This window comes from Bos indicus x Bos taurus, chromosome 4, assembly GCF_003369695.1.
Source record: "Bos indicus x Bos taurus breed Angus x Brahman F1 hybrid chromosome 4, Bos_hybrid_MaternalHap_v2.0, whole genome shotgun sequence".
NCBI classification, from domain to species: domain Eukaryota; kingdom Metazoa; phylum Chordata; class Mammalia; order Artiodactyla; family Bovidae; genus Bos; species Bos indicus x Bos taurus.
This window is the reverse complement of record NC_040079.1, coordinates 29,045,835-29,068,739: the sequence shown is the minus strand read 5'-3', so window position 1 is coordinate 29,068,739 and position 22,905 is coordinate 29,045,835. Positions and strand designations below refer to the sequence as shown.

At 37.3% G+C, this 22,905-nt stretch overlaps 1 protein-coding gene across 4 annotated transcripts in view; it reads right to left on the bottom strand.

Annotated features, from left to right (window-relative positions):
- Nucleotides 1–11,402: 11,402 nt before the first annotated feature.
- The window catches only part of GRM8 (glutamate metabotropic receptor 8), an 850,006-nt gene continuing 838,503 nt past the window's right edge, over nt 11,403–22,905 (bottom strand). For 3 of the 4 annotated variants that reach the window (XM_027539090.1, XM_027539089.1, XM_027539091.1), the window contains exons 10-11: nt 19,657–19,958; nt 11,403–12,001 (exon numbers count right to left, since the gene is read on the bottom strand). In XM_027539090.1, the coding sequence (XP_027394891.1) occupies nt 19,662–19,958 (297 nt within the window). In that variant the 3' untranslated portion in view covers nt 11,403–12,001; nt 19,657–19,661. The remainder of the gene's footprint in view (nt 12,002–19,656; nt 19,959–22,905) is intronic. The other variant, XM_027539092.1, reaches the window with a different exon arrangement.

Genomic DNA, 22,905 nt, shown 5'->3' with positions numbered 1-22,905 from the left:
TAGGTACTTTCTGAAAAGTGAGAGCTTTGCTATTGTAGGCTATTATAGCTTCTTCATAATAGTTAAGACCAATCATATCAACCCTCTGTATTCTGATTCACTGACCCACTCCATAAAGTCATTATGGACAATTGTGTCCAGCTGCCCCAGGGCTCCATTAAAAATCTATTTTAGGTCTCAGATGCCTGCTGATAGAAGACACATTTTCTTGAACTGAACCCCAGTTACACTGCATAAATAGGTATAACAGTTTTTGAAATATCCATTTTATATAACACAACCTTGGTCTAGTTTTTGCTTCTTAAAAATCATCATTAATGTTGCCGTGTGTGTGTGTTGGTTAGGAGAATTAGGGGAAAACTGAATAGGACTCAGACTTTTACAACTTCAAAACACCTAAAAAACCTCTTTTAAAAATAATTTTATTTATTTTTGACTGTGCTGGATCTTCGTTGCTGAACAGGCTTTCTCTAGCTGAGAGCGCATGGGCTACTCTCTAGTCGTGATGCACGTGTTTCTCATTGCAGGGGTTTCTCTTTTTACGGAGCACAGGCTCTTGGGTGCATGGCTTCAGTAGCTGCAGCTCCTGGGCTCGAGAGCACAGGCTCAATAGTTGTGACCCGCGGGCTCAGCTGCTCCATGGCACACAGGATCCTCCCGGATCAGGGATGGAACAGGTGGATTCTTTACCACTGAGCCACCAGGGGAGCCCTAGAAAACTTTTTTTCTTACATTGCACCCTGGATCTCATATAGCGCTAATAAAGGTGCTTGTCATCCAAGCACTTGTCTATCCAAACACTTTCCCTCTCCCCTCTGACCTAGGAGATTGAACATGCCAGTGAAAAGGCAGCAAGGTCTCTTTCAGTTCTGCCTTTTTGCTCTGCCAGGAGTTTCCACTGTAATAGACTCCAAGACTGTAGATAACTTCTGCTTATGGCAGTGCCAGGGTTATGGGCCCAGTAAACAGCCATTAGGTAATGACAGTGTTCAAGACCCAAAGAGGGTGGCTGGGCCCAGTTTGGTCTAAGGACTTTAGCCCAGCATTGTGAATTGTACATTTCTATTCTTGACTCAATTAATGATGGATGATTCAACAATGAACTTTAATAATCTTCAGCTTTGATTGTCCTGTCTGTAAGATGTTATGATTATAATGTCTATATCTTAGGAAGGACATCATGCACTAAAATACTAAAAAAGCACTTCTACCTGAAAGAAACAATTTTAGCTAAAAATATAATAAGAACACATTTGCAAATGATTTGTTTGAATGTCTGAATAAAGTTACCCTTACCCTGTGTATAAAAATTGTAAAGCTAAGGATGATTTGTGCAAACTTACCAGTAAGTTGTAAATACATCCTTCAAGTGGTGTGTTGGTTTTTTTTTTTGTATTGTCTTTCATTGTATTTGAAGAGTTTTCAAATGAGATACAACAGATCATAAACCATGAAGAAAAAGGCCTGCATTCTGTGTCTGGCCTTATGATGTACATGGATAACTGTAAAAATTGTACATTAGAGGTAACTCAGAATAGAAATGAAAATTCAAGCAAATATAAAAGTTAGCACTGACTTGAATTTATCCAAAGACTACCCCTCATCAAAATATATTTGCCAGAGTTAGGAAGGATGGTTAGCTTTTCTACAACAAATCAGACACACTAGTACAAGAAATCCGATCGAAGGATTCTAGGAAAAAGACTAGGCTTGTGCCTAATATTTTCAGCTGACCCCTAAAGTGTCCTGACTTCCCGATGACACATTCTCTCCAATACCTAGCTCTATACAAGCTCCACAGCCAGGTGCTTGATGATCTCCAGCAGGTTAACTCATCAATCTTTGTCTCGTTTCATCATCTACAAACAGGAGCAATGATGAATCAATCCCACAAGGCTTTCGCAAGATTTACTTCAGTGCAGCAATTACAAGCTGTGTGATCTGAGGACATCATAATCTTACATATTATATATATATATATATCTATTTGGTATTGCTGCATGGCATACAGGATCTCAGTTTCCTGACCAGAGGCTGAACCTGTGTCCCCTGCAGGGGAAGCTGGGAGTCATAACCACTGGGCCACCAGGAAAGTCCCTAGTTTTTATTATAGTTATTGTAATTAGTGTTATCATTAGGTGTCTTGTCATCCCTTCCAGCTTGTAAGCTCTTTGCATCTCCACACAAGAAATAATATATGATTTTCACATTGTTCTTACTGAAGGACTAAGTGAATGATTGGATGAATTTGATGAATTTTTTAAAAGGCAAGCCCTTGAGAAATAGGGAGCTTGTATACTAGCAGAAATCATGACTAAAGTAGTGTAGTCATGCAGCCCTTAATATTTATTTTGATCTCAGGCAATATCCCCTTTATTTACTTATTCTATATTTCAGCCAGGTAGCTATGTTTCTTTTTTTTTTTTAATATGTCTCTTTTTGGCTGTACTGGGTCTTTGTTGCTGTGTGGGTTTTCTCTAGTTGCAGTGAGTAGGCTTTTCATTGCAGTGGTTTCTCTTGTTGTGGAGCACGGCCTCTAAGATATGTGGGCTTCAGTAGTTGCAGATCCTGGGCTGCTACAGCACAGGCTCAATATTTGTGGCATATGGGTTAGCTGCTCTGTGGCATGTGGTATCTTCCTGGACCAGGAATTGAACCTGTGTCTCCTGAATTGGCAGGCAGACTCTTTACCACTGAGCCACCAGGAAAGCCCAATACATATGTTTCTTGAGAAGGCAATGGACCTTCTCAAACAAAGAGAGAGTTTTGACTGAGATAAAAAGTTGGGGGTAAAATATAATATTCCTGGGGTAGATTCTGAGGAGCACCATTCACTTTAAAATAACTCAGAAGCCAAGGAAGCAGAAAGTTAGAGAATAAAATTTATCCAAAGACCACAGGGTATTCCTGGGAAAGCAACAGAATATCAACAATGACTACAACAATAATCAGACAAAATTAAAATACCACAAAAGAACTGGGATAGGTCCCAGGAGATAGATAAATGCTATTGAAAGAAGCTTGAAAGAAAAAGAAAAATCAGCTCAGAATTCAGCCTGGAAGAGAGAGTTTAGAGAAAAGGGAAAGATTTGGTAACATCAGGAAATGATCTAAGACCCTGCTGAAAATATCACAGAGGGAACAGAGGCTCATTCATAAAGTATTTCCTGTACCCAGACTCATCATAAGATTTCTAGAGTTATTCCAATTAGTGATTCATGCATCTTTAAAAATGCAAATCAAGGAGCCCAAGTGGGAAGAAATATTGGACATTCATACTCTAGTATGAATTATATTTCCTTCAATGTGTTCTTCTCACAGTCTCCTCATCTCCATCCTTTCAGTTACTTAAGTCAAAAGCCCTGGAATCATCCTTTTCTCTCAACCACATCTAATGCATCAGCATATTCTGTTAAAATGCATAGAGTTTAACCACTTTTCATCACCTCCACTGCTTTACCCAGCCCATTCCATGATCATCCAAGAGTGTGTAATCAATGTCTGTGCTTCTGCCTTTGCCTGCTTGAAGCTAATCTTATTTTCTTACAGCAGTCAGAAAGATGCAGTTACCATTAAGACCCACATGCCACTCCTTTGCTCAAAACCCTGTGAGAGTCGCCCATCAGTCGGGGTAAAAGTTCCGGTTCTCTCAGGGCCCTTCAGGAGCTTGTTCACCACATGCCACCCCTTCTCTTTACCCTGCTCTACATTTGCTCCTGCCGCTGGACCTTGCCACTCCCTCTGCCTTCGAATTCTCTTCCTCAGGATGCTGTGTAGATCAGTCCCTCCTTTGCTTCAGGCTTTTAATCATATGTCATCCTCCCAAGCTATCTACCTAAGATTTTAACCCATTACTCTACAATTGTTACTTAACCTATTTCATATACATTTTCTCTGATTTATTTTTTACCATCAATATTTATCACTTACACATCCTGTACTTATACATTTATCTTGTTTATTATTTCTCTGTCATATAGAAATGTAAATGCCTTGAGGACCAGGATTGGTTTTTTGTTGCGGTCTTTTTTGTCTGCTAATACATTCTCAGCCAGTGCAGCATAGAAGAAATTAGTCCTGAATGTTCATTGGAAGGACTGATGCTGAAGCTGAAACTCCAATACTTTGGCCACCTGATGCGAAGAGCTGACCCATTTGAAAAGACCCTGGATTCTGGGAAAGATTGAAGGCAGGAGGAGAAGGGGGCGACAGAGGTTGAGATGGCTGGATGGCATCACCGACTCAATAGACACGAGTTTGAGTAAACTCCAGGAGTCAGCAATAGACAGGGAGGCCTGGCGTGCTGCAGTCCATGGGGTTGTGGAAAGTTGGACACAACAGCGACTAAACTGAACTGAATACATTCTCAGCACCTATAACATCTTCTGTATAGCTGGTCCTCAGTAAATAGTTTCTAAAAGTGAATCATTAAACTATCTTAAATATATGTTTTATTACTTAAAAATCTAACTGTAGTAGATTCCCTAGGGGCCTTGGATGTGCCTTTTTGATATCTGTGTGTGTTATGGATGGGGACTGCTTTGACATAGAAATGTAATTTGGAATTGAGGCGTTGGAGCATGGAAAAGTATTAGTGGATCCAGAAATAGAAAATGCAAAAGTGGATCTCTGAGTACCTAGAAAGTATGAAGAGGCCATTCATTAAGTGGATAACATGTGCAGGAGGTAGAAAAAAGGTCAAGAACGTTATGAGGGAAAAAAAAGTTAGTAAATGGCATCTTGTCTGTGTTATGCTTTGTACACATTGCTTCTTCTTCCTTCTTCCAGGTTAGTCAAGATTCTCGTTGAGTTCCAGTGCTACTAGGACTCCATTAAAAACTAGAAGTGAGGAGTAGATGGGTGTTCATAATTCTAGGATATTTGTCGAAAAGCAGAACTCTATTCATCATACTTCTGCCCCTGCAAACTCCAGCCCTCTGATTGGAAAGACTTCATTCTTGCTTCTCTTGCATGGAGGACACCAGTGGCAGGATATGAAAAAAGACCAGGGTAATAGCCAAGGAAATTTAGAAATCTCAGCAGTGGCCACAGGACTGTAAATGGTCAGTTTTCATTCCAATCCCAAAGAAAGGCAATGCCAAAGATGCTCAAACTACCGCACAATTGCACTCATCTCACACGCTAGTAAAGTAATGCTCAAAATTCTCCAAGCCAGGCTTCAGCAATACGTGAAACACGAACTTCCAGATGTTCAAGCTGGTTTTAGAAAAGGCAGAGGAACCAGAGATCAAATTGCCAACATCCACTGGATCATGGAAAAAGCAAGAGAGTTCCAGAAAACCATCTATTTCTGGTTTATTGACTATGCCAAAGCCTTTGACTGTGTGGATCACAATAAACTGTGGAAAATTCTGAAAGATATGGGAATACCAGACCACCTGACCTGCCTCTTGAGAAACCTATATGCAGGTCAGGAAGCAACAGTTAGAACTGGACATGGAACAACAGACTGGTTCCAAATAGGAAAAGGAGTACATCAAAGCTGTATATTGTCACCTTGCTTATTTAACTTCTATGTAGAGTACATCAAGAGAAACGCCGGGCTGGAAGAAGCACAAGCTGGAAGCAAGATTGCCGGGAGAAATATCAATAACCTCAGATATGCAGATGACACCACCCTTATGGCAGAAAGTGAAGAAAACTAAAAGGCCTCTTGATGAAAGTGAAAGAGGAGAGTGAAAAAGTTGGCTTAAAGCTCAACATTCAGAAAACGAAGATCCTGGCATCTGGTCCCATCACTTCATGGGAAATAGATGGGGAAACAGTGGAAACAGTGTCAGACTTTATATTTTTTGGCTCCAAAATTACTGCAGATGGTGATTGCAGCCATGAAATTAAAAGACGCTTACTCCTTGGAAGGAAAGTTATGACCAACCTAGATAGCATATTCAAAAGCAGAGACATTACTTTGCCAACATAGGTCCATCTATTCAAGGTTATGGTTTTTCCTGTGGTCATGTATGGATGTGAGAGTTGGACTGTGAAGAAAGCAGAGCAACAAAGAATTGATGCTTTTGAACTGTGGTGTTGGAGAAGACTCTTGAGAGTCCCTTGGACTGCAAGGAGATCCAACCAGTCCATTCTAAAGGAGATCAGCCCTGGGATTTCTTTGGAAGGAATGATGCTAAAGCTGAAACTCCAGTACTTTGGCCACCTCATGCATGGAGTTGACTCATTGGAAAAGACTGGGAGGGATTGGGGGCAGGAGGAGAAGGGGACGACAGAGGATGAGATGGCTGGATGGCATCATAGACTTGATGGACATGAGTTTGAGTGAACTCTGGGAGTTGGTGATAGACAGGGAGGCCTGGCGTGCTGCAATTCATGGGGTTGCAAAGAGTTCGGACACGCCTGAGCAACTGAACTGAATTGAAGCCAAGGAGAACTAGGAGATATGCATGGAGGCAAGATACATTACCCATGGCTTTTCATCTTTTGTGACAATCTTGAAAAGCCAATTTGCCCTTTTTGCATAATATGCCACAAAAAGAGAGAATAAACACCCCCAGCGATAACAAATACCTATGTGATGAAAGGAAGAAATCACAGATTCAGATTGTTTGTGGAACCGCTTGATAGAGGACTGTGAACTGAAGGCTACAACACATTTATTCGCATTTATCCTCCGTATCATCTTATTCAATCCAGCCTCAGAGTTGCACACAAATATTAAAGAAAGACTAATGAAAACAGAGTCCATCTCAGAACTCTTCTACTAACTTGGATTATCTTAATATGATTTTAGGTGCGTGTGTGTGTGTGTGTGTGTGTGTGTGTGTGTGTATGAGCACATGCTTAGTAGTGTCAAACTCTTCTCAACACCATGGACTGTATCCTGCCAGGCTCCTCTGTCCATGAAATTTTCCAGGCTAGAATAAGGGAATAGGTTGCCATTTCCTCCTCCAGGGATCTCCCGACCCAACTCTTTGGTCTCCTATACTGTCAGGTGGACTCTGCCAACTGCACCATCTAGGAAGCCCTTATTATTCAGACACTACAAATGCAATGTTAGAAGTTAGGGGGAAACAATAAAATATAACTTAGAAAAATTATTCAAAACCTAAAAATAGGTAAAAGATGTTAAAGGGGATTTTTCCAATATAGTGCTCTGTTTGAATTTCTATCAACATGGTTATTTTACAACTCTGTAAATATAGGGGTTAATTTGTCTTTTTTTTAGTAGATTCAAGTAATGTCTGTCCAGTGGAACAGACGACCTCTAAGTTTACAGTTTACCTAGTTTTATATCTTATCCCCGATATATCCCAATGCATGCATGTTAAGTCACTTCAGTAATGTCTGATTCTTTGTGACCCTATGGACTGTAGTCTGCCAGGCTGCTTTGTCCATGGAATTTTCCAGGCAAGAATACTGGAATGGCCATTTCCTTCTCCAGGGGATCTTCCCAACCCAGGGATCGAAACTGTGTCTCTTGCATCTCTTGCATCTGCAGGTGAGCTCTTTACCACTAGCACCACCTGGGAATCCCCTGATTTATCCCAATATCTAATTACAAATATTAAAAATATATATATGTATTTATCATTAGCTTCTCATCTTCTCTTTGTAGTCATTTTTAACATATTACCAGTTTCCTAATTAATAAGTGGATTGAATAATATCCTTAACTTATTCCTTTTGCCTCCTTATGAAAGTTATATTTTTTAACTCTTTCAGAATTATACTTTACCATTCTGATAATTTTCATGAGCTCTCTTCATTAGCTGTCTGATAATTTTCATTAGATCATCCTATGTTCTAGTGAACTTACCTAATGGAACTTAGTTCATTGGTGGTGGTGGTGGTTGTTCAGTCACTAAATTGCATCCGACTCTTTTGCCACTCTATGGACTGTAGCCTACCCGCCTTCTCTCTTCATGGGATTCCCCAGGCAAGAATACTGTTCATTGGTAAATAATCTTACTTGCTTACTTCAAAGCCTGATACATCACATTGATCTTTTGCCTTTCCTGTTTTCTATAATCACATCACTCCTACCTCCCATCCAAGATATTGCATGGCCTATTCTTTTTAATAGGTCCCAATCCATTCTCGGCCTTCATACCTTTGTAACAAGTAATTTTTCAAAGTTAACTTTGCTAAAACTACTTAATTAGGCATTACACAGTTAGAAAAATAAATATTTAATGCGTCAAATTTCCTTTCTTCTATCCTTATCACTCTGCAGACAGCTAAAATATAGTACGAGGCTTTACAACACACTGAGTGCAACAGTAAAAAAAAATATTCTTAATATCCCAATGAAGGGTTAAATTAAATAAAAAATAATGGCACTCATAAGTCATAGCATCATTAAAGGTTATGCTACAAAAAGTTTTGTAAGGAATAAACTGAAATAGAACATAGACAGTGGAATTTTTTTTTTAACAATTGTTCTTTTTGCTACTATAATATGATATTTTCCAAGAATGACAGCAAGCTTCTAAACAGTCATAGACTTCATTTCTTCTTAAGGAAATCTTTTCTTCTAGCTATGATCAAATGTTTTTTCATTATTCATATGTCTATTAAAAGGGAACAATAATAAAAGCAAAAAGGAGCATTTCTAAAGATTATTTTGTATGATTAGAATATTCTATAATTTGGTATTATTTCTTATTCATCCTTTCATGCCACCTTATTGTTATTTTTAGTAATTTTTTCCTAAAAGATAGATGAAATACTCACGTTAAAGGGAATTAAATAAATGAAATGAGAAAAATTGGTAATGTTGCATAATAGAGTTTAAGAATGGCATTTCTTCCACTTTCTTACTGAATAAAATATCACTGTTGGCTGACATAATTTAGAAAATTGTTATTCTCCACTGTCATTGGTAAATAATAGAGAATATAGAGTCAAAGGGGAAGGAAATAAAATGACACAAACTTCTGTTCTTAGTGAGATTTCCTGTAATATGGTATTTACTTTAAAAAAGTAAAATCCTGTTCTTCTAAGATGATAAATTTTCTGTGAAAATTTCTGATAAACACCAAAAATTAAGCTCAATCATTTAGCTCCCTATTCATGTCCCAGTGGTCACCCCTCGAATTTAAATTTATGATGTTTTCCTTAAAAATAAAATTAGTCTGTGCCAGCTCAACCATCACGGATTCAGATGCCTTTAAATATGAGCAAGTATAAGCTAATTTTTTTTTAATTGAGGTCAGATTTGGTTGGCCCAAGGTCACACTAATATGTTGCTTATTGTCTACAAGTGACATTTGCCGACTATTACCTAGGCTACATTTTTAGCATTCCCTCTGGCATGCTGAGATTAGATGTGACATTTCCTGGCCAGAATAAAACACAAGGTCGATTCTAAAGAATATAATACGATATTATTTCCATGCAACTTTGCATTTGCTTATCTGTAGTACACAGGCAGTTCGTTTTAAAGCATGGGACTTGCGAACCACTACTAGGCACACGCTAAATCCTTTCCTTACAGGATGTCTCCCTGCACTGTCCCAGCATCTATCTCCTGAGCCCTCTGCAGAGTCCCTGAGAAAACAACTGCAGTGGAGGTCAAAACGTTCCAGCTTCTACTATAAGAGGGTGAAGGAGTTTATCCTCCCATTGCCTGGGGAGATGATAGTTTCATCAGGAAGAAAATTTCCCACTGAGATAATGTTATACAAGATAATTGGCATATGTAAATCTATGGAAACTATTATTCAACTCCATTATGAGCTAAATAAAAATTTGTAGAACACCAAAGAATTATCAATTATTTACAAAAGTACTTAGGGAAGACAACCCATTAGTAAGTTTGTAACTGGAAAAACAATTTGGAAATGTCATGAATTTGGCTTAATGTTTTATTTTTCTTCCTAAAGCCTTAAAAGGAAAAAGTCATCATCATAATAAAAACCTACCGTTGGTCCAGGTTTGCTCTCATAATCACTCTGTTGCATCCACTTACCCTGACTAGAGTCAATTATTAAACGAAAATATAAATATATACTTGAATTTTGCTCTCTGAATGAAATACAAGGCTTGTAAAATTCAAGCATTTTTTTCCTCAGCCAAACGTTTGTGTACTTACTAGTTTAAAAAATTGTGAAAATGGATAGTAATCTCCAATACAAAGAAAACTGTCCATTTAAAAATTAAAATATGATCATAATTAATTTTCTTGGTTAGCTATTGATACTGAGCTACATGGCACAATAAAATGTAGTTATGAGTTTATTTTGTTTTAAACTAGATCTTATCTAGAAAGGCACACTTAGAGATGGGTTTACAATCCTGATTACAGGATTGTATTTATCAGTAATTCAGATTATCTGAAAACTTGAAAATAATACTCTCTCTTGATTTACATATTATCTACAAGCAACAGATACTATAACAAGAGGCCAATAAGTACCCATTTCCTTCTGTATGCAGCTCTCTGAGTTGGGATCTAGGAAATGTTACTCTGTGTTGAAGGTGCCTGAACTACTCTACTTCAACCCTCTATATTAAATAAAGTGACTGTCAATATCCTAGTTGAAGCTACAGAGCACAGATAGCTCTTTATAAGGAGTGCAATGAGCCATCCAAGCTAACTCAGCAGAGAGAACATTTACTAATAAAATGATCTTAGAGACCCATTGACTTGATGGATGTCTGGGACTGTGTAGGTAAGAGGCACCCATGATAAAAATGGTAGCAGATTTGAAGCCTTTAACAGGGCCTTTTAGCCATCCTAGCATGGTTTATTAGCATGACACAGGCTCCCTGTTTTCTCTCTCTTTAATGATACTGTTCTACGAACCAATGAATGTTTTCATTTGGAAAATAAGAAACATTGACATGTTATCTGAACTGTGGTTTCTTTAGTGATGCCAAGGGAATAAATATGTTAATTCTGTGCTTTGAGGAATGTATTCGGTAAGGGTCATTACTTCATTGATTTCATTGGACACCAGGTCCAGTTGAGAAAAAGTTAATATTATACACCTTGGACTATTTCATTATGCAAAAGTTTGACTTAGAAAATGGAGAATTTCAGTGATACTTGGATATACTTTTAGATGATGACTTTCAGGTTACATTCTCACAAGTCATGTTTAATGTTTAACTCATTTGTTAATTATGATACCTGAAGCAATTGATGTCAAACTACTGCGTGATTCTTCAGAAAAGAGGCAATTACTATGAAAAACTACCACATAAATCTTGAAATAGTCACAAAGTCTTACACAAATAATTCTTGTTGATATAGAAATAAAAAACAATCTTCTTCACATATAAGGAAATGTACAAAAACACATTCCTCGAGGAAGAGTATTTTCTTGGCACATCAGGGCTTTTACAGCAGGAGTTAAATAACAGCAGAAGTGCCAACTGGAAAGAGTTTCCCCTGGCTTTAAAACTGGAACAAAACAACTCTCAACATTTGCAAAACATTCCTTTATTATTAGAAATAAATTATTTGTATAAAAAATTGCATGCGTCAACCATTGCATTTATTTTTAGCACAACCCAGGGCTTCAATCCAGTCAGCCATTACAAGAAACAGACTCATTGTCTTATACAAGTTGAACAATGTGGGACAGGAACGGGAGTTCTCACAATCACAGAAAAATACTTACAAGAATAACATCAGACAAGGTTTATTTCATATTTCAACAGCATTTGTTTTTGTTTTTGTTTTTTTCACAAGCTAACATTAGTTTCCTTTTGTGATTTTTTTTTTTTAACTGCTCATGAATAAGCAATACTTTAGCTTGACACTCATTGGTTGTATTGTATAAAACGGGTTTCTTCACTCCCTATTATTAATACTTTTGGCTTGTGGCTACTTTTTGTTCCTTACAAGATTGACTATTGATTTGATTGATTGTAGTCTACAGAGATCTCCAGGAGTGAGTGTTGGTGGTGTCACGTTCATTGTTTAAGATCGCAGACCACATTTCTTCATATTGTATCATTTCCCTGTTTCAGATTGAATGATTGCTGTAGCTGATATATGTCGTCTTGGTGGAGGAAGCTGTTAAGACAAATTAAGACAAATTATAGTACAGGATAATACATCAGTTTGTTAAAATGATCTTAAAATTCAAATCTTACAGTGACTTTTTATACGTGGTCTTTACAACATATTATTTTAAACCACATGGTAGGAATTCAACAGCTGTATTAAAAGAAGAATTTTTGATCTGTGAAACCCTAATCTCATTTATAATATACACATTTAGCAGAAAACTAAAAATATGAACACCTTGCTATTTAATAAAGTTAGGTGAAATTCTATTTAATGTGTGTTTTGATTAACAGAGATTTACGGTGTAAAAAAATGCAAGAACAGATCAATTCTGTATCCTGCAAAATAAAATATATATATATATATTTTTTTATAATCCACATTAAAGACATCAATTTTTTGAGCCTGCTTGATGACCAAAAAAGGGTCAGTCATTATAATTGGCTTCCCTGGTAGCTCAGATGGTAAAGCATCTGCCTACAATGCAGGAGACCTGGGTTCCATCCCTTGGTTGGGAAGATCCCCTGGAGAAGGAAATGGCAACCCCCTCCAGTATTCTTGCCTGGAAAATCCCATGGACTGAGGATCCTGGTAGGCTACAGTCCTTGGGGTCACAAAGAGTCGGACACTACTGAGCGACTTCACTTCACTTCATTATAATTAGTCATGCTTTGAGAGTGAATATATCTTTTATTTAAATATAATACTTTTAAACTCTAAAAGTGAATGCACTAAAATGTATTGCCAACACATATTTACGGTCTGGTTTCATCAAAAGGATACAAATGGAGATGTTTAAAAAATAAAGACTTGAAGAAGCAAATGAATATTTAATTTTTCTGGTACCAGCTTACTGTGAAATAAAACCCATTATTGTAAGATTATTAAATAGGTATGAACAAGAAAATATTCTAAGTCAAATTGATATTCATACTTAAATTTTCAAAAATACAAGTCTAAATCCAGATAATTCCTTTGTGTTTTTGAAAGCTGTGATGGAATAAATCTCTGTTCTAAAATTCAAATGTGATGTTCTATTTTTCAGTGGAATTCTGGAATGAATAAGAAAAAAGAAGAAAAAATGCTAAACATATATGTTTCACTTTGTTGTTTAGTCACTAAATTGTATCTGATTCCTTTGTGACCCCCATGGATTGTAGCCCACCAGGCTTCTCTGTCCATGGGATTTCCCAGGCAAAAATATTGGAGTAGGTTGCCATTTCCTTCGCCAGGGTATCTTCCTAACTCAGGGATCAAACCCTCATGTCTTGAATTGGCAGGCAAATTCCTTACCATGGAGCCACCAGGGAAGCCTATGTATTTCACTACATAAATCCAATCCACAGTGAAACACATTTTATTTTTTTTTAGAGAATGATTTACTTTTGAACACTGAATAAGAAAATTGTAAAGTTCCTTCTCTGAAATAATGGGTGATTAGACTCATTCCATTTTAGTGTACATGAACTCTGGTAATTGACCAGATAATTTTTTATCAGAGACCAGCATTACCTAAAGACCACAATCAGTAAAATTAAAGCAAGTAGCCCAGGATGTGCTAGTTGTAGATGTTTTTGCTATTTTTATTTCCTTGACTATTATGAGCTTCATGCTAAAAACAGGTGGGACATATCTGCATATCCTTCTATATTGCTCACATTAGGTTATTATTGACATGCAATTGAAAGGAAGTAGATCTTAGATTTGGTTTCAAATTGCATCCTCTTCTCTCCAAAATGAGTGCAAAAACATCACTAAACCAGGTTACAGGGCCTCAGTTTCGTCACTGGTCCACAATCCATAACATTGGGTTTTTGTGAGGACAGAGGCAGGGGAGATTTGTGGGGGAACAGCAGTTTTCTTAGAGAATCAATATGGAATGCTTTACTTTCTATTTACCCTTCTAAAAGCTAGGGTGTCTGCTCCATTTGGTTTGGTGTAAAATAGGACAGTGATTTTTATGGTCTTTATTTCATTTTTAACTTTTTTTCTTTCTTGTTTGTATAATGCTATCGTATCCTTCTAAATATTTTCTAAGAAAATAAAATCTATACTTCAGCTATGCTTTTGAAAGATTTTCATATGGTCTTTGTTGATAAGATGAAGAAAAATTATGAGTTAAAAAAAACGGCCCTGAAAGAAAAATACTCAACTTTTTGCCATATTCAGTATGTCTATACATGTAAGAAATATTTATCAGATTTGAAGATAGGTAGAAAGAAAAATTATGGAGGTAACAGAAGAACAATAACAAAATGATCTTGACGAAGATGATATTCAGATGTTACTCTTCAAGGATCATTCCAACTTTAAGACTCTAAACCTCTTTAGAAATTCATGTTTTATTTTTTAGACTCTTAGAAGTGACCTCCAGAAAAAGATGGTAGAATTCTACTGAGAACTATAATTTACAAAAGCAAAGTAATCATAATTTTTTTGATTAGAAAAGGGATGTAAGGCTCTGAACACTTCTGAATTTTAAGTCTTATCTTTTTTATTATTCAGAGACCAATCTAGACTTTGTGGGCCAGATCACTAGGTAAAATGATATTGCACACAATAAAGCAAGTCATGTGAATGTTTTTTGCAAGTCAGTGCATATAAGGGCTTCCCAGGTAGCTGCTGCTGCTGCTGCTGAGTCGCTTCAGTCGTGTCCAACTCTGTGCAACCCATAGACGGCAGCCCACCAGGCTCCCCCGTCCCTGGGATTCTCCAGGCAAGAACACTGGAGTGAGTTGCCATTTCCTCCTCCAATGCATGAAAGTGAAAAGTCAAGTGAAGTCGCTCAGTCGTGTCCGATTCTTAGCGACCTCATGGACTGCAGCCTACCAGGTGGCAGTAGTGGTAAAGAGCCATGCCTGCCAATGCAATACAGGTTCGATCTCTGGATCTGGACGATCCCCTGGAGAAGGAAATGGCAACCCACTCCAGTATTCTTGCCTGGGAAATCTCATGAACAGAGGAGCCTTGCGGGCTACAGTTCATGGGGTTGTTAAATGTTGGACACGACTGAAGTGACTTAGCACATAGGTACGCACATAAGTGCATATAAGGGTTACGTTAGGACTTCCTTGGAAGTCCAGTGGTTAAGACTCTGAGCTCCCAGTGCAGGGTGCATGAGTTCCATCCCTGGTCAGGGAACTAAGTCCCACAAGGGGATTTGGCACAGCATGGCCAAAAAAAAAAAAAAAAATTCTGTTTATAACATTCTATAGTCTATTAAGTGTGTAATAATAGTGTGTCTAAAAACATAATGCACATACCTTCATTAGACAAAAATATTGCTAAAAAATGCTAACCATCATCCAACAACGCAAGTTTGACACAAATGCTCAGTTTTTGGGGAAAAAAAAAAAGATTCAGTATCTGGGAAACACAATCAAGTGAAGCTCAATAGAAGGAGGTATGTCTGCAGATTTTCATGGCAGCAGTGGTACTTTTGCCTTCATTCCAGAAGTGTTACAGAACACAAAGGATTCAGAGATATACATATGAGCTAATGCAATACTTCTGATGATGAATATGCTTCGTGAAAATCAGGTTTGAAGGCAGCAACAATGAATTTCCTGTGCACACACACTGGGTTTATAAGCCAGAGAAAGCGGATCTACCTCCAACAGCAGCTGTTCTCATGAATTATGCATGAACAGAGCTTAAGGACTATCATGTTACAACATTTGTTAATTGGGCACCATTGATAAAATTCATATATATCAACTTTGTTACTAAGTCTCTTTTCAGAAGAAGTTTTATGAAACAACACTTGACCTTTTTACTTGTGAAATGTAGTATTCTGCAAATTCAATCATTAACATGGACTTGTTTGGTGTACTTTCCAGCTTCACATTCCTTTTATTTATTCTGTGTACCTTTAGAAGCTTTAAAACCTTATATGTATGATCAGAATTTCAGGCATTAACAAGTCATCTTTAAGATGAAATGGCTTAAGTATGAGGATTTGTAGAGATCTATCAATTTGAAGAAAAAGTATTGCATGTATATCATAAATACACAGCTAATTTGAAAAAAAAATTCCAACTGTAGAACAGTAGCCATAATTATCAAAATCCTTCACGTATTAAAAATAGAGATGCTAAAACAATAGTTCTAGAATTTTGTCTTCTCTTTTCTACGACCCCCAGCCCAATTTATATTTTCAAGACAGCAATGATACATCTACTTTTATACAGTGATTTATAGTTTACAAAACACTATCCTGTATGTCATTGTCATGTCATGGTGGTGAGGGTGATTTATCAAAAGTCTGATAGCAGAAAGTATGAGAATGCAGCAGCATGGACACAGTCCCAGTGAATTAACCAGCCTGGGACTGATTGAGAATGGGCTCCCTCAATTTTGCAAGGAGGTTTTTCAAATCCGAGGAGGTACAGAGAATTTAATGGCAAAAGTTTTTTTCAGTTTTCAATTATACTTCCAAAGACATAAAATGTTCTTATAGAAGAAAAATATTGCATTTAAGCTCTTCAAGTTTTTGGTAGTTTTAGAGAGTTTGTGATTTTGGAAGACTTTTGACTCCATTCAAACATGTGGCAGACGGGATAGGCATCCACGGGGTCCATGGTCGCTAGTCATCTAAGTAAGCAAAGGTTAATAGTGGTTACAGGGAGTAAGATGGAAGAAGGATGTGTGGAGATTTCCTACACTCTTTTTTGAATGTCTGAACTGTAATCACTTTATCTGAGCCTAATTTATTCAACCCAAATTACTCCTGTAAAAGATGAAAACTACAAAGTACAGTTTAACCTTCTTTGAGGTCATAATTGACTTTATCTTGATTCACCTTATCTTGGCTTTCTTTCACCTTCCAAAAGTGAGCATTCAACTCCTCCAGAATATTATAGGATTACCTACCAGAGAGGCTCCACTTTTGTAATCTTTCATTCTTATTTCAGAAGAAATAGGGAAATGTACTCATGCTATGAAATTTCCATTTCAGCGTCAATAGAAAATAATAGAAGGAAAACAAAATGTGTTAGACTTATTTCTATGACATGGAATTAGCCTTTATCAACACCAGAAATTTTCCCTTCAGAGAACCAATTTATTTTTTAAAGGGGTAGAAAATGCTGATTATTTTTTTCCTTACTATGTTCCAGAGGTAAATCTAGTGAGAGGGTAACAGGCAGGAAGGCCAGGGGTCTCCAAATGGAAGAAATAGCCTGCAAGTGTCAGACATCTTTATCTCTCTTAAGCGGCAGGAGGAAACAAACTAGCAATATTTTTTCCTTCTCTATACAAATTTAAAGGGAGGTTTCTCTTAAAATACTGTGTTGCCATAATGACACCTGGTTTCGCCTGAAGTTAGCTATTCTTGAGCCTAGAGATAACCAATGCCTTTTTCTTATGAAAATGTTCGTCTTAAGCTATGCTAATGTGCTATGCCTTTACCCCAAACTCTGTCTCCAAGTCCGTTCTGCCTCTTGGCCCAGAACCTACTTGACAAACCAGTATATTATACTCAGATATTGTTCCCCTAATCTATGTAAATGAAACTATTTGTATGGTGGTCTGCCCTTCTTCAAGATTCAAGTTAATCATTATATGGCCCAGGATAAACCATTTGGTGCCAAGATTATCCCAAAATGCATCTTATGGGTGAGGGGCCTGGTGCCATTCTGAATTTTAAGACATTCCTTTCTTTCATTAACAGACGGCTAGTGACTATATAACATCCAGCTGAAGACTAGCAGGGGAGGGTACTCTTTCTACCCCCTTCTGATGCCTATGTCAGAAGCTTTCTCTATCTCCTTTATACTTTAATAAAACTTTATTACACAAAAGCTCTGAGCGATCAAGCCTCGTCTCTGGCCCCGGATTGAATTCTTCTCCTCCGGGGGCCAAGAATCCCGGTGTATTTGCGTGATTCAACAACAACTTTTCACTAGGATATCTGATATTTACTTCACTGTTTATTTGCTTGTTTCCATTTGCAACCACATTATATAAAGTTCTTTGGATTGCTGTTAAAAACCAAGTGCATCTATAGACTCTGGTGAGTCATATGAGACGTGCCAGTGTTCAAACTGTATCACTGGCCAACAGTAGTTTATTGACATTCTTCAATAGGTAATAACTTCCTACACTGATGCTTTCAAGGCAAGCACACCAAATTCTGCCCTCAAGTCACAAGCATTCTACTCTGATAGAATGCCTTTAAGAGTAGTTTTAGTACATCCTCTGCTAAGTGCCCAAATAGCTCCACTATTAGTCAATTCCCTACCTATAATCAGAGGTGGTTTTAACAATTGGATACCAAACCAATCCTTATTGTGCCTTCTCTTGTACTTTTTTAAGGGTTCACATTTGCAGAAGGGTGAATAGATATACAGGTAAATTTGATATTCATGAACTGAAGGTCATCTTCCTAGAGGATCTGGCCAATCATTCCAAGAAGTCTGATAGTAATTGAAGTCAGTAAGTTTAATTAATACATGCTCATTTACTAAGGATAGTTCTGCATATAGGGCATCAAAGTAGACAGTGTTGTAGATTAAGTTGTTATAATAATTGAATCAGCTAAAATCAACTCAATCATCCCTTTATTTTATGTCAAATGTACAAAGAATAGGAGATATAGCCTCCTGGAAGAATCTGAGAGAGAGAATATGTGTGTGTGAGTGTGTGTGTGTGTGTGTGTGTGTGTATGTATGCGGTCACTGTATTCAACTTTCTGGTATTTTGCAATACATACTTTCAATTTGCTGTTCTTCAATAGATACCAAGATGGACTTGAATAATTCAGTTAAACTCTACTGGATTAGTTTGGTAATAGTGTATTATTATGTGCTTCTTCAGAGATGAATATAGAGACGAGGAAGATAGGTGAGGGAAGGAAAAGTGGAGGGGTGGTTGTAGCAAGAGTCCTATTTTCAGGGTCATGATGCTTTCAGAGAAGAACTCTATCTGAATATATATTAAGAATTAGAGAGATCAATGAAAGCCAGAGAAGGGGATCACTTTGGGGAAACAAATATAAACTATGACTGAACCTAACATGTTGGTTAACTAGTTTTCTCCTTTCCCTAAATACATAAATAGCATATTTTCTACTTGTGGAAGGGGCTTCCCTGATGGCTCGGTGGGTCAAGAATCTGCATGGAAAGCAGGAGACACAGGTTTGATCCCTAGGTTGGGAAGATCCCCTGGAGGAGGACATGGAAACCCGCTCCAGCATTCTTGCCTAGAGAATCCCATGGACAGAGGAGCCTGGCAGGCTACAGTTCATGGCGTCACAACGAGTTGAAAACAACTGAAGCAACTTAGCATACACATGCTATTTGTGTAAGATCTTTGGTAACTTGCTCCATAAATACTAGTTAACTGCTAATTCTATGAAGAGCAACCCATATTGAACTAACAACAACTGGAGAATGAATACTAAAGGATAATTTTATAAATGGAGCCTAGTTCCAATCTTCAAGCTCTGTGATGCCTCACAAGAGAGACTTGAGCGTCACCCTTTTTTAAAGAGAATTTGTGTCTATGTTCATGCTCTGGAGAGGAGCCACTTGCACTGAAATCCTTTGGTTCTAACCAAATGGTTCTAACCACTGTGATGGTCTCATGGTGTGTGGATACCACCATGCCCTTGGAACCATGTTGTACAGTCCCCAAGACCAGTAGAAGAATGTTCAACGTACATCTATCAGGAAGTGCTCCCGCTCTTGACCATCGGAAAGTCTACGGATGACTTACTGTTGGTTTCAAGACTCTCACAGAGTTCGCTTTTCACTTCGCCGTTTGGTCTATCATTGCCTTTTTGGATCAGTTTGCTTTGCATGGTGGCAGCGGTCACCACAGCCTTGAAGCTCCTCTTGCGTTTTTGCACGTTCTGCTCTGGATGAAAAATTATAATATAAACCTTGGGCATATACAGCATGCCTAGAGACACCGAAGCACTTAAACTCATGGAGACAGTGAGTGTTGTTGTCTGGATGTACATCTGAGGAAGGAAAAAACAAAAGGAATCAATGTTGGTAAGCCTGGTCTAAGACACAGCAAATAACACAACCATTTTCTGAAATTATTCCAGATTCTCTTCTAAAAGGTCCTTATTAAAAGTACCCTTACTTATAGTCAAACATTCCTTTATCCCCACCTGCAGATATGGATAAAGTTGTATTATTGATAAAGCCCAATTCCTTAAAACAGACCAAAAAACAAGTAGGCTGATGGAGCTTAATTTCCTGCTTAGATTGTAATTAACCATATATAAGGAAGGGAACAAAACTAGTCTAGCAAAAAACTAACACGTTATGTCACACAAACCTTCTTCAGGGGGGTATCCCAGGGTCAAACAATAAACTTAACCTAGAAGGTAAATTACATACAGTAGAAATAGAGTGGGAGTGAAATAGTCCATAACATCACTATTTCACACCATTGCTTGAATAATGCTAGTGTTTGCATCTACACATAATGACTTAAGTCGAGCTTCCAAACCTGATAAATCACAAGCATGCCATAAGGGCTGGATTTTTTTAACAGCCTCTCCCACCCAAGGATAATTCTGAGGGGGTTCTAGATGACAGCATCAGATCCAAATATGCGTGGGTGCTTTTAGAAAATAACAAAAGACTTCCTCCTTCCAAGATTGAAATATGCCCTTTGGGGATGGGTCCTGACATCTGCATTTTGAGAATTCTCCCTGTGTGTTCATTTTTTATCCTTATTTCACTAAAATTGACTGCTCTGGTGCTTACAAAGAGAAGGCCCTCTGGAAGATTTTTCTTCCTGCAATCTAGAGGTTAATGAGCTGAAAAAGTCAAGCGTAAAATCATTGCTTTTGGCTTTTTCATTTTGTTATGAAAACAGACATGATAATATTTTAATCTTTTCTCTTCCCCAGTATTATTGAGGTATAATCAAAAAATAGAAATCTATATATTTAAGTATAGAACTTGATATTTTGCTGAACATATTATGAAATTATCTCAATCAAGTTAATTAATGTATCCATTACAGTTACCATTTTCTTTCATTCATTTTTTTTTTAAATTTGACTACATCAGATCTTAGTTGCAGCTCAGAGGCTCTTCACTGCAGTACATGGCTGTGGTTGCCAACAACATGTGGGATATTAGTTCCATAACCAGGGATCAAACCCATATCCCCCTCATTGAAAGTCAGATTCTTAACCACTGGATCACCAGAGAAGATTTTTATTCATTCTTTTTATTTTATTTTACTTTTTGGTGAGAACGTTTAAGCAAATTTCTTAGCAAATTTCAAGTGTATGCAATTCAGTAATTTTACTATAGTCACATATTCATCTTGCATTACTGGAAGTTCATGCGTTTTGAACAGTATCTCCCCAGTTCCCCTTCCCCCTGCCCTTGGCAACCACAGTTCTGCTCTCTGCTTCTATGAGTCTGCCTATTTAAAATATTTTTTAAATATTTAGGCTGTTTTAGAGCCAACTAATTGGAAAAGACCCTGATGCTGGAAAGATTGAGGGAAGGAGGAAAAGGGGGCAACAGAGGATGAGATGGTTGAATGGCATCATTGACTCAATGACATGAGTTTGAGCAAACACCAGGAGAGAGTGAAAGACAGAGATGCCTGGTGTGCTGCAGCCCATGGGGTTGCCAAGAATTGGATGCAGCTGAGCGACTGAACAACAATTTTAGATTCCACATGTGAGTGAAATCATGTGGCATTTGTCTTTCAGTATCTGGGTGATTTCCCTTAGAATAATGTCCTCCAGGTTCATCCATGTTGCCACAAATGTCAAGATTTCCTATTTTTTTTTTGAGAGTCAGTAATATTCTATTATATGAATATATCACATCTTTAAAAATAAAAACCTCTGATTTACTAACATTTTTCATTTCCTGAGCTCAAAAGATAATTTTTCCCAAATAAGTTGGAATACTGAGGCTACAAAGTAGCCATGTTTTCAGATTATGAAGAGATCCCTTTATCATTTACATATCTGTTCACCTGTAATGATACCTCTGAAAACATAAAGTTGTCAGATTGCATCTGGTAATCCCCAGGACCCAAACAAATTGTGTCCTTTTTAATAAAGGCTCAAAATACATATGCCTTCAAGGATAAATACTTGAGTCAACCTATGGCTGCTTTTTTCTAGGGGAGACTATTTCTATTAACAGATGACAAAGCCTTGAATAAGACACTGTCCAACCTGTGAAGAGAACTTCAGACACCACTAAAGAGGCTGTCCTTGTCAGAGAAATCATATCCTGTGGATTACTGAGTTTAAGTTCAGTTTATCTATCACTAAAGCTGCTCTTTGCTTAAAACCCTATCATGAGTGTGGGAACACTCATCAAGTAGGGATATTTAGGATTGGCTTGTTTCAAAGTTCACCTCCTCCAAGAAGTCTTCCATGATAAATCTTATCTTAATTATATTGTCCTTATTTTACTTCTAAGCACTAATGCATTGAAAAATAAATACAGTGGAGCACTTGCTAACATGTAACTATGTAACTATAGTCATTTATGTAAACTTTGTAATAATTCATATAAAACATACAACTAGAGTATAAACTTCCTTAGGATCTGTAATCCACATTTTTACTTACATATCTCTAAAAATTACATAATAATTACTTAGATACCACTCATAATACAGAAATTACATAATAATTACACAATAATTATGTAATAATAATAAGAAATTGCATAATAATTATATACATAATGTAATTACATAATAATTACTTGGAGAAGGAAATGGCAAGCTACTCCAGTATTCTTGCCTAGAGAATCCCATGGACAGGGGAGCCTGATGGGTTATAGTCCATGGGGTCGCAAAGAGTCAAGACATGACTTAGCAACTAAACAACAATAATTACTTAGATACCACTCATTATTTTCAAGTATATGAAGATTTTCAAGAACCCCTTGATTTATACAAATAAT